General features: G+C 53.4%; 1 protein-coding gene across 2 annotated transcripts in view; it reads left to right on the forward strand.

Moving 5' to 3' along the window:
- Positions 1-12,572, forward strand: part of ALX4 (ALX homeobox 4) — a 42,662-nt gene that overhangs the window by 26,492 nt on the left and 3,598 nt on the right. For both annotated transcript variants that reach the window (XM_058421222.1, XM_040068724.1), the window contains 2 exons: positions 2,927-3,237; positions 10,730-10,858. In XM_058421222.1, coding sequence (XP_058277205.1) covers positions 2,927-3,237; positions 10,730-10,858 — 440 coding nt within the window. The remainder of the gene's footprint in view (positions 1-2,926; positions 3,238-10,729; positions 10,859-12,572) is intronic.

A 12,572-nucleotide genomic window follows, 5' to 3' on the forward strand; every position in this document is an offset into this window, starting at 1 on the left:
CTGGGCATATCCATATGCAGATGTATGCAATTTGTTTCACTTCAGCAGTTAGCATGACTGGAGGTCAGGGAGCCTGCTTCTAGGGAATGAGAGTGACTTCTTGGGATGCTCAGCTGAGGGTGGATGCACACCATGCCCTACCTGTGCTGCCATCCTGCCCTCCATCCCAGAGGTTCTGCCCCTCCCATGGAAAGAGTTCATCCCTACCAGGGCCCCCAGGGGCTAGAGGTGAGGAAGCCCACGTCTGCTGCAGTGCAGGAGCACGAGAGCAGCATGGCTGAGCTGCAAAGGAGGGCTCTGGACTGGCAGAGCAGGCACAAGAACACCCACTGTGTGCGCAGCAGGGACAGTCCTTGCTCCTTGGGGCTCATGGTTTGTGATGGAGATAACTTATCACTGCTGAAAGTCTGGGGCACAGCTCTCAGCTGCAGTTTGAGCTTTGTTGTCAGCAAAATTAGAACAGACATAGAGCTTTTTTGTCTCTCTCTCTCTCTCTCTGTATGTTTGTGTGTGTTTGTACAGACCTTTCCCCAGCTAACTGAGCTTCTGAAGCAGATAAAAAGCCAGCAGAGGGGTTCCCAAGGAGAGCCTTCTGGTCTTGTGTTTGCTGCTGCTTGGAGCTGCAAGGGACTTAGGAGTTAGGGAGGCAGCCAACACAAAGCCATGGGGGAAAATGTACTGAGCTTCCTGACATCATAAATAATAAAAGAAAGAGAAAAAGGAAAAAAAAACCCCACAACCTTTTGGAATACTTCATTTATTACTCAGTCTCTACTGAGTCTCATAGGTGGTAGTCCATTGCTACAGACTTTCTGGAACTGTTTTATTTTCAGTTGTAAAAATCAAAAATATCATGCCTGTAGCATATGATTTACCAAGGCTGTGGGGCAGGGCACTGTCCCAGCCCATTTGGGACAGGTCTGTCCACCTGTATCCCCCAGGATCAGTGGGAGAGGTCAGCCAATTGGAGAAGGCAGGTTCAAAGAGGAGGCAGTGTATCAGTCACTGGCCTAGACATTGGTCCTGGAACCCAGGGAGCATAAATTTTGGAAAAATGTTCCCAAGGATCAAAGCGAAGAGATCTGAGATAGACATCAACCTTTGGTAAGTTTTAGAGGGAGCTCCTCAAAAGTCTGAAGGAACAATGTTAGAGAAAGCAATAAATCCGAAATCACAGTAGGGTGAAAGTTGGCCGGTAACTCCATTGCCTTCATCCAAGGTCTGCCTACAAGCCCTCTGTACCACCTGGGCAATTTTCTTCTCAAATCCCTTTCACAGCTCATCCCCCCATTCTTAAACCTGGGCCACCCTTGCTCTCATGCCCGAGGGTGACAGCTACATTTCATCCTCCTGGTTTCATCCCAATCATCTCAGTGAAGCCTTTCAGCTGCAAGAGTGAGAGACGGGCAAGGACTTGTACTCTGTACACCTTCTCACAACAGTTTTCATGAGCTTTTGGCCATGAGGATGTGACAGAGCTGTTCACAGAAGGGCTAAGCTAAAATATACAGTGAATTAGCAAAAGGATTTTGTAACAAGAGATGAGTATTGCCAAAGACACAGGCTAAGATGCCTAAACTGGCATTAATGAACCTGGCTATCATATTGCCCGGGAAAAGCTCCCAGTGGGGACATCACTAAATAGTGGAACTTTCTTTCCCAGAAAGATTGATCCTGGCCTGGTAACTTTTAAAAATAGACTAAAGTGAAATTTCAAAAAAATATGAAAGTTGCTTGATGCGCTCTTGGCTTGGTAAAGAGAGAACGGATAGAAAATATCACAGTATCGCTTCCCACACATTCAGGAACTGAGCATAGTCGCTCAAGGTTAAAACCTGCAGTAGGGCTACCATGTTTTTTTGCCCGAAGACTGCAGACAGAAATGTGGCCAGGTGTGGTATTTGGCTGTGCACTATGTGCCAGGTGTCCAGTCACTCACACAGATCCCTCTGTCCTGGGTTCAGCCCACCATGCAGAGCAGTGGCATCAGATAAGGGAGAGCCATGGGTCCCCACCAGGGTCCTGCTGGCATAGCATCACTCCTGCTAATGAAGGGGACACCACTGTCACTGGAGGCAAGGGGTGTGCAGGAGAGGACACACACTGTGCCTGCACCTGAGGATGCACATATCCCGTTACAAGGCTCAAAGGTGATTTTACTGTAGCTGCTAAGCCTTAGAAAGGAACCAGTTTAGTGGCTGAAACCTCTTCCTCCTGTGCTGCCATACTGCTCTCATGCATCATTAATTATTAATTGATGAGGGCAACCAGGTGGGAACAGCCCCCCAGACTGCTGTCACACTCCTCTCATTTCCCTCTGCCCGGCACACAGGGGGTGCTGCTTCTGCAGGTGTTTCCGTGGCACCAAGCCCCGTTCCCAGCCTCTTTGCCAAAAGTAGTGCAGGAAGTCTGTGGGGGTGACTGGAGGTGTCAGTCAGGAGCACCTCTGCTGACACCACCACTGCCTGAGCATGCAGGAGCAGAAAACAGACCCCACCGAGCGCCACATGCAGCTGCTGTGTACTCCTGGCTTTCTGCTCTGTGTTTTTCAGCAGGGGAGCACAGATGGGCTGGTGGCAGGGGACCTACATGGTGCGAGGCACAAATGGTACCTCTCAGAGACCTCTCCTGTGGTCAGGACCAAGGAATGTAGTGCTCCATGACATTCAGCCCTGATGTGGGTGTTGAGAGGTTGAAGGAGGGTCTCGCTGGGGTGTATGCACCTGAGTGTGCCCGGCTCATCCTCTCCCCTGGGTCTCTGAGGGGGAGCACGAGCTGGAGAGCTTGCCCCCACCTCCTCTTGCCCATCTGTGCTGGGAAAAATTGGTCAAAATATTTACATCTCTTTCCTTTTTTCTCTCTCCCTGCCCCCTACCTCTTGTCAAACCTGCCCTCCTCTTCCCTCTCCTACCTCCCACCAAAATAGGTAAGGAAAGCGGTTTGGGAGAGGCTGACTTGCAGCCGAGCTCTGACCCATCAGCAATGGACAGCAGCTACCTCAGCGTGAAGGAGGCCGGGGTGAAAGTGCCCCAGGACAGGGCCAGCACAGACCTCCCCAGCCCCATGGACAAGGCCGACTCGGAGAGCAACAAGGGCAAAAAGCGGAGGAACCGCACCACCTTCACAAGTTACCAGCTGGAGGAGCTGGAGAAGGTCTTCCAGAAGACCCACTATCCCGATGTCTATGCCAGGGAGCAGCTAGCCATGAGGACAGACCTCACTGAGGCTCGTGTACAGGTATGGGGGAAATCCTGGGGCTGGGTGAGGGGCGGAGGAGCTGAAAAAAACCTCTGAGGTTCCCTTGCCTGCGCCACCATAAGCTGCAGGCAGCCGAGCCCTAAACAGAGCCTGTGGTGCAGCAAGAGCACAAAGAGGTACCTCCACGTCTGACACTGGTGCCAGCTCCTTTATTTGGTCTGGTGTCCTGCAATCCATGGTTCACAGAAACACCTCTTGCCCTTGATCTGATGGGACAGCAGGTGGGTAAGCCTCACCCTGGACAAATCTTGCACAAAACCTGCTCTCTTCAGGAGGCTTGCAGGGGACACAAGTTCATTAGTCTGAGTGGGAGCAAGCTTTTCCACAGGATGGGCTCTTTCTGGCAGATGGGGCTGCAGAGGAACTGGGAGTTCAGTACCAGAGAACAGGAGATACAGGAGAGGCAGCTCTTGTTGCCTGCTTGGCAGGTGCTGAAACTGCATGAAAAGCTGGAGATCTGGAGGCAAAATGTGCACCCACCACCTTAGGAGGAGCAGGAGAGTCAAACAGCCCCACTCAGTGTCAATCACCTCCACCCACACAGGTGCCAGCTCTCATAAACTAGCTCCCTTGAACTAACCTGGGGGGCCAGCAGAAACAAAATCCACATCAGAGGAGGGAATGATTCTCTGACTACCGCTCTTTCCTCTGAGTCAAGGTTAAACAGGAGGCCTGTCAGAGCTCAGAAGCATGTGCAGAGGAGTCCCCTTGCACGGAGCAGACATCTGCAGCTCACACCTTGGTGGCCAGCTCCTTCTCCAGCACAACTAATCCTGTAACTTCCGTCTGCAGGCATTTGTCAGCTCTCCACCCCCAGAACCTGCATTAGCGTCAAGAATAATTGGCCCACGGAAACACCTGATTCTATCTTTTATACCAGGAATATTCTCGGCTCCCAGGCAGCCTCTGCTTTACAAGAGTTGTTGCAAATAAGGTCCATATCAGTGCTTAAGTCCATTTTAATTTGTACATTCACTTCTGGATTCAACCAGAAGCAGGATTTTTCTTGTCTGCTTCCCTAAATTGGTTTGCAGGGCTCTTCTTCCCCACAGCTGTTCCTCTTCAGGCTGGACCATGGCTGCATTTCTGTAGGCAGCAGTGCAATTCCCACTGGTCCCGAGCGTAGTATGCTGAGCACTACAGGATGGGCAGAGCAAGGCAGCGCTACAAACATCAGTTCTTTACTTGTGCCACTGGATGCAGCTCTTGATTTCCCAAGAACACACCACAAGTGCTAATGGGATCTCCTGGGAGGCCAGACATAGCATCGGGTTACTGGCTGCACAGTGCATGAAATTCCTTTAGCTCAGGAATGAGAATGAGGTGCTGGAGGGTGGCGGGCTCCTCCTGCTTGCTTCTGAGCCAGGGTTTGCAGCTACTGTGTCACCAGGCAGTGTGAAGGGCAGGCCATCAGAGCCAGGGAAGGCGAGGCAGACGTAATCCTCAAGTTCCTTACATATGACCCTTAATTTTGGTGGTTTTCCCCACTTTACCACCGGATCACACTTCAGCTGAGGGCAGAAGAGCTCCCTAGGTAGCCAGGAGTATATTTGGCAAAGAGGGATGTCAGCTTGCTCTGAGATAAGTAGCCCTTTGCCACAGGCAGCCAAGAGCAGCCTCCCTGCTCTTGCAACTGCCAGCGCACACCCCTCACTTGGGATGGCGATGACAGGGCTCGTGTGACAGAGCTGTGGAAGGGCTTGTCCAAGTGGCCTGGCTGCTCGAGCACTTACCCCGTGGTGAAAGGGGTAAGCACTTGCATTTCAGTCATTCCCCAGCTCTGCTGGGAAGGACCTGCTCACTCGGGCCGTGGGCTGGCACCAGGCCACCACCTCGTGATGAGGGACTGCTGTGCTGTCAGTAGCAGTGCACACTCCCAGCACTGGAGGGCAAGAACCAGCAGGCTTGTGTCCAGTGCAGTGGGTGCTGGCTGGGCAGGCCCAGAGGCAGCCCAGGTGCTGGCATCTCAAATGTGTTCCCAGGGCTGAGGCTGCTGGCTGGTGAGCTGCTTGGCCTTGGCATGGCAGTGGCAGCCCCCAGGAGGCATGGAGGTGCAACCTGAGGTGGCATAGGGCTCTTCTGCTGATGGCACAGGGCTGCTCTTCCTGTGAGGGTGGCTTTTGGAGACAAAGGCTTAGTGAATCACCCTATTGCCTGCCTCCACTTCTGGATTGTGCTACATCTTGTTTAGGATTGACTTTGATCTCCCACCACCTGGGCAGTTCTGCTCTGTGAGGTTTTCCAGCACCAGCAGTGTGCCATCAAGGGCCATTAGCTCACAGCCCAAGAGTGGGTACAGGCATGGGGCTGCAGCTCAGGAGGCTGATGGTGAAGCAAATGCCTACTGCAAGGACCAAGAACCAAGGGCTAGAGGGTGGAAATCACAAATTAGCCACAAGCCCCTCGCTACTTTTCCCCTGCAAGCCAGAGAGCTGCTAGGTACTCAGACACTGTCCACAACGCTGGGAGAGGCTCTAGCTGCTCTGGGACATTTGGGCACACATATACTGCAGCCCCATGGGCTTTGAGGGGAGCACAGTAGTCCCTCTCCCAAGGAAGATATGGTCATCTAAGGGATAATCCTGCCCTGGCATGATGTTTTGGAAGTCAGCTTCAGCTGCCTGCAAAGCTGAACTAGGAAAAGCAAAGTGGCAGAAATGTGAGGCACAGGTTTAAGGTGTGATGCTACCTCCCACAGCTTCTGGCTGGAGGTCATCCCTTCTGGCCAGGTTTGGCTTCCTGGGGAGCATAACTAGCTGCACTGTAGGCAGGAGCAGATGCAGAGCCCAGACAGGCTCTGCAGCTCTGATTTTTCCATCCCTTTCCCAAGCTCACGCTTTATTAGAGAAGGAGCTGCCGGAGCTCTTGGTGCCTCTAGAAGAGCCCGTGCCAGCAGCATACATGAGGTGGACCATACTGTCTGTGAAGCAGTGACATTCCATGGCCTGGCCCCTCTCCTGCTCCATTTCCCTGCCTGCCTCAGTTTCCAGCCATCTGTACTGGTGTCTGACAGTGTCAAAGCTAATTCCCACCATGATGCAATGCAACATTTTCCTGTCTACTCCCCATAACCTTGCCACTCGTTTCCATGTACTATTAAGATACTGCACATCCCTGTTTTCCGAAGTGAGAGACATGCATAAGCCCTGTGCAGAGGCACAGCCAGGAAGAGGTTGCTACAGCTCAGCCACAAATCTGCAAGGGTGCAGAGGGTGTGTTCATTTGGGTCCTACACAACATGAATATCCCATTCCTTTCTTCTCCTCTTCCATGTCTGGGGCTGCAGAGTCCCAGAAAGAGCTTCTGCCTGACGCTCTTCCAGCCCATCCAGGTCTGCAGCAGATGTCTGAGGCAGTGGCACTAGAAAAACAAGGTAGACAAGTGTATCCACAGAGTATTCCTTCTCCTTGCATAGAAGCACGCACAGCCACATCCCAAGCCCATGCCATCCTGGCCCTGGCTGCTTATCTCTCTTGGGTTATCAGTATCTTCCTCCTGGACTGCTCTCTGGAAGAGGAGAAAGGGATGGGACTGGGAGAAGGCTTCACAGCCAGGGAATATAATCCATCAGCCAGCCCCCTTCAGAGCCAGCTTTATGATTGCTGGGACCATTAATGAAATGTTTTTGGCGGTGACCCTGTGATGCGGCGGGGGCTTGAAAGTGAGAGGGAAATGTCAAACTCCACTGTAGCAAAATCACTGCCTTGGAAAAAAAAAAGAAAAGAAAAAAAGCAAAGCAAGAAGTAATATATCTTGATCCCTTTTCCCCCATAAAACCCTGGGAGGCTGGTGGAAAGAGCGGAAAGACTGAGCTAAGCCTGCAGGAAATTAAACATGAAATGAAAACAAACTCGAGTTATTCAATTCTCTCATCCCAGGCTCCAATTTCCCATTCCAGGCCACTGATAAAATGGTGTCCAGTTTCAGCACTCAAGGATGAATTCTGGCTCTGTTCTCGCAGTCTGAAAAGTAAAGAACTGGTGGCCATCTCTGCCAAGAGGGGAGATGGCCTGGCCTTTCACAGAGGGATGGGGTCCTGAACACAGACAGATGGAGGCTGAGCAGAGAGAGGAGGGTAGCAGGATGAGACAACAGGAACGGGGAGAATGGGTGCTGTGAGGCTGCCAGAAGAGAGCAAAAGCACAAGAGATTTGAACATGGTGGGCAGCCCTTACTGCACCAAAGCAATGATGCAGGGAGGGGTGTTGAGCACAGGGCATGGGCACAACCTCACAGCAGCCACCAGCCCGCCGCCACATGCGCAGAGGTCAGCCTCACCCACCACTGCTGTGGTGGGGGTAGGAGAAGAGGGAAAACACCCTTTTCTTTAACTTGGAGGAAGGACAAAACAGTGATGCAGCCCCCAACAATGAGACACGGCCAGTGGCCTGAGTTCAGTCCCAGCTGAGCCCATTCACCTGTGCCCTGTGCAGCGCACATGGGGCTTGGTGGCAGGGGCAGGTTGGCAGTGCCCACTGCACAAGAGGGCAGAGGCAGCAAGAGTGAGCAGGAGCCTCCTTGCTTTGTCTCAGGCCACTTCTGGCCTCTCCACCCCCAACAGCACGTCAGCTGTGTATGCATATGGATTTAGGTACCGGCACATGGCTGAATGTTTATGGAGACATGAAACATTCTCTGTTCTGTAGATTTTTACAGGGCTGATTGGGTACACCAGGGCTTATCAAAGCATTGTCTGCAGGAGTCAGATACATGACATTACCACACACTCCTACTGTAATTGTTAACACTGAAATTCAGCCCACAGCAACTACTGCCCCCTGCACAAAGTAGCCCACCCTGGCCCCAGAGAACATGCTGCACTAGCCACTGCAACCTCCGCTGTCACATTCCCATCCCACAACAGCCGCTCTTGACAAGGAGTGACAGGCAATGAAAGGAAAATGAACTTCTGTTTGTGTTTAGATTTGCTTTTTAAAAGCAGGTGTCTTCTAAGACTGTGGAAATACTGAGGATTAGTTGGGGTTTTTTGCTGACATTTTCACATTATACATTGCCATGCCTGTCTTGTTTTCGCCGGAGCACTGCGGAGGCCTGGAAAAACCCAACTGCAAGATACCAAGAAGCCTATAAGGATTTGGACAAGAGGAGAAAGGAGAACTTTAAAAAGCGGTCCAAACCCTGCCACAAGTGCTTCAGAGCTTACTGTCAGCTCTCAGAGTGTCTCTGGTGCCTGCGACACCAACACATGGACTGAAGACACTCTTCTTCTTCAGCCTAATGCAATGACTCGCCACATCCTCCCAGCCCACCAGCCACGCAGCAATTTGGGAACTGGCAGTTTAAATCACTTTGCTCTGTTCAATCCGATGCATAAATGTGTTAGGGCAGAGGCCAGACCTCACTCTGCTCTGTCAAGGCAGATGTTGCTCTGTCCTGGGAAGAAGAGGGCACAGACCCTGCACCGGTGGCTTCGAAGGTCACACTGCAGAGCCGCACGCTGCTGTGGGGCCTGAGCTCGGCCGCCCTGCTCCCAGGTGGGACGCTCAGGCGGGCACGGCAGCCGGTGCCTCACCGCCCAGGGAACGGCCGCGTATGCCCGGCATATGTTCCTCCTGGCCTCACGCACAGCCAGCGCTCTGCTCCCTACCTGTTCTCCACCCCTCTGTGCACAGCGGGGCCTCCTCCGCCTGAGGAGGAACCGGGTCACCACTGCTAACTTTGAATCTGCAGATCAAAGCGGCGTGATCCAGGCCAGCCCTGGGACTGGCCTGCAGCTGGGCTGGAGTGGCCGTGCCAAGAAGAGGTAGAAGGAAAACAGAGAGATGCCTGAGGCATCAAACCTGCTCCAGTAGGACGCTCTGCATGTGCAGCGTGTGCTTAGCTGGGATAACGTTAGGATATTTCTGCCGACGCTTTTTGCACCCACCGAAAACACTTCCAGGGTTTTTGATTTGGGTAGGGTAGGGGGTGGATAGCAGGTTGCTGCTTTGGCCAGCTTGTGGATGGCCCACGCCAGTGGCATTGCCATGGCCACGGGGCTGGGCACTAAACCCTATGTTATCCACAGCCCACATGTGGAGCACATGCCTGGTAGCTGCATTACGCCTCTCTGCCCAAGCAGACCGCAGCGCATGGCCAGACCCTCAGCTGCCTACTCATACCACAGGCCTGGCTGTGAGAGACCAGCACAGTGGTGGAAGGCAGAAACTGAAGCAGGAGAGCCTGAAACAACTCTTCCAGCACAAGCAGGAAAGTCAGCTCAGACCAGAAACCCAAGCCCCTTATCCCGCCCCGCAACATCTTATGGCTGCACTGATTCAGGCTGCAGGTGCCACGGCTCTCCTGTCCCCTGCAAAAGTTGTCCTGCCATCCCACCCTGTGCCAAGCACCTGGCTTGTCCTGCTATCCTCCAAAGACATGAGCTTCCTACCTGGTGTCTGTTTTCCCCGGGTGCCTGGCAAGCAGCGAAGCTGCCCCACGGCCAGGCGTGGGAAGGGCCAAGCTGCTTGTCAGCAATACCCCCTCTGGCCCCCCCAGCGAGTCACCGTGTAAAACCTGAAGCAGAGCTGAGAGGCTCTAGGAGTGCTCCTTTCATGCACTGGCGTGACCTGCACAACCCAGCCCCTGGTGATGGCCCTCATCTCTCAGTGCCTTCAAAGCAGCTCTTGATTGATGTGTTTCCCTGACTCACGAGCTTCAAGAGGCTTTGAAGACACTGGGCCAGGCTCTGATCTCTCTTAGGCTGATGCAAATCAGGAGCAATGGTGCTGACAACAGTGCAATAATCCACACTGATGTCAAGCCAGTAAAAATAAGAGCAGAAACAAAGTTTTGGTCTTTGCCTTGAAGGGATCTGAGCAGCACTGTGAAGCAAAGAATAGCAAAACCTGCAAAGAAAACTCAGTGTAAACCAAAGGATGCTATAGGACACCTGTCCTTTCCTGCAGCTAAGGAGGGAAGGGATGTTTGGGCTTTGTATTTCTTGTTGCGGTTAAGAGAGCTGGTGAGAAATGCAAGCTGCAGTCAATGGCATCATCATAGCCAGGATTAGTCTTGGGGAAAGCCCTGACACTGCTGTTTTCAGCCTGGCAGCAGCACACATGGATGTATTCACGCTTCTCATCTCAGACTGACTGACAGCAGAACTGCAGGCAGAGCCGGGGTAACGCAGATTTAGGGGTGAGAGGAAGATGGGCTATCCCAGGGCAAATCAGGCTGTGTCAGGCAAGAGCTGGGAATGTCCGCAGAGAGGCTGTGCACCAGAAGATGGGCGTCCCCTATTGCTTGGAGTGCTCCCCTTCTAGAAGCACAGGCTGGCCCCAGACCCGCAAGAGAAGCAGGGAAGGATTGCCACTCCCGCGCAGAGTTAATGTGCGGAGCAGTGCCCACCTCTGTGCCATACAAACCCACCCGCCTGGTGAGGCCCTGCTCTCTGCTGGGCTCTTCAGGGCCGCCGGGCTCCCAGCCGCTGCCGGGCTCTTGCTCACAGCCCTGCTGTCGCTCTCCCCAGGTGTGGTTTCAGAACCGGCGAGCAAAATGGCGCAAGCGGGAGCGGTTCGGGCAGATGCAGCAGGTCCGGACCCACTTCTCCACCGCCTACGAGCTGCCTCTGCTCACCCGTGCTGAGAACTACGCCCAGGTGAGTGCATTCCCCTACCTGGGCACAGGGCTTGCTGGACACGCTGCCTCTGGTCCCGGTCCTCCCCAAGCCATGCTTCGCTTCTCAGGTACATCCCCCTGCCCTTAGGCAAGGCTGCCAGGACGCCGGGGCTGTACTGTCAAGCACCGCAGGGCTGGCAGTTTTTAGTCAGGTGTCCGTCTTGGATCCCTCATGCCCTGGCCGTCTTTAGCCATCCTTAAAGCAGGTACCAGCGCTGTGTGACATAGAGCAGCACCCCTGGGCACAGGTCACCCTGCTCGGCACATCCTACCACGTGTGCTGCTGCCCACTAACTTTCTGCTCGTTTGAAAAAGATCCAAAAGGCTAATTCATGCCTAAAGAATAGCAGATCTCAGGGAGGCTTCCTGTTACCATGTCTGGTTTCCATGCCCCTTGGACATGGTGGTTGGATAAAAGCATTTTTCCCCTGGCAAATTCCCACAGCCGTCTCCCAGTGATGGGCTGTGGTACACACAGCACACTTGCTGACATCTGGGGATGCTTCCCAAAGGAATTGTAGATTTATGCTCCAAAGGAAGGGAGGGAGCAGCCTTGTTGGGGTACCTGGGGCTGCTTCTGAGCTCTATTGAAACCGTTCCTGCCCTGATCCTGGAAGCTGCCTCCCCTCCTTTAGCTTCCTGTCTTGGAAACCTGTCAGCACAATAGCCTCCTAAACATTGGGCCAGCCCCAGTTTCACAACACTTCAGATGATGCCAGGCAGACTGGGGTTTGCTAGCTCCAGGGCTAGGCTGTGCCCCAAAAAGCATTCCCTCCATCCTCCACTCCTCTTCCCACCACCCAGAATTTGCTCGAGGGCGCAATTCTGTGCGCATAATGCTCTGAACCTGACTGTCTTCACAGATCTGCTGGAAGCCCTCCCTCCCTGACACCCTGTCTGTCAGCTGCCTCCCCAGCCAGTGCTGCACCACAGCTACCCCGCAGCCAAGCCGGGAGTGTTTGACCTCTCTCCTGCTTGGCATCTCCCATAAACTGAACAAGAAGCCCTTTTGAAACAGCTGAGATGCCAAAGCAGCTTTTCAAGCAGAGAACACTCTCAGCAGCCTTTTTAGTGTGTCCTTCTCTCACCTTTGTAACTTATACTGCTCTCTCCCTCCATACTGCCCTCCTCTCACAGCACAAGAGATCAAAAATTTGAAAAGCGATTTGCAGGAGGTAAGAGATCAGAGAGGGCCCAAGGGCGAGCAGTGGAAAGGGGCAGTGGGATGAAGGGCCCTTTGCCCTCTTGCTCCAGCCAGCTGCTCACCTCCTCCCTGCTTTCATCCTGAATGCCTACAGGCCCCCTGCTGCAGCACACCTATTCCCACTGCCAAATACTGAGCGCTCCTCTCTTCTTCTGCAATGTCATTTTATGAGTGACACTGCAGGATTCCAGATGGTCTCTTGAGGTGGCCCTGCAGGGCTCTGCTCTGCAGCAGGGTGTGTGATCCCGCCTCGATGGGCACTGCTGGGGGAGAGGGAAAACGAAGCTGCCTGTGCTGGGGGCTGTGGGCAGCTCAGCTCCTACAGGCATGTCTGTGTGGTACAAAATAGCCCTTGCTAGGCACAGCTGCCCTGAGCTGGAGAAGGAAGGTAAATGAGCAGCCTCACAGCACCGCTTTCTGCCTGATCCCTCTGTAATGAGTAGGGCCACAGAAACACCATGGATGACACAAAGCTTCCTCTGCTGAGAAA

This window comes from Hirundo rustica, chromosome 6 (assembly GCF_015227805.2).
Source record: "Hirundo rustica isolate bHirRus1 chromosome 6, bHirRus1.pri.v3, whole genome shotgun sequence".
In the NCBI taxonomy this organism is placed as follows: Eukaryota; Metazoa; Chordata; class Aves; order Passeriformes; family Hirundinidae; genus Hirundo; species Hirundo rustica.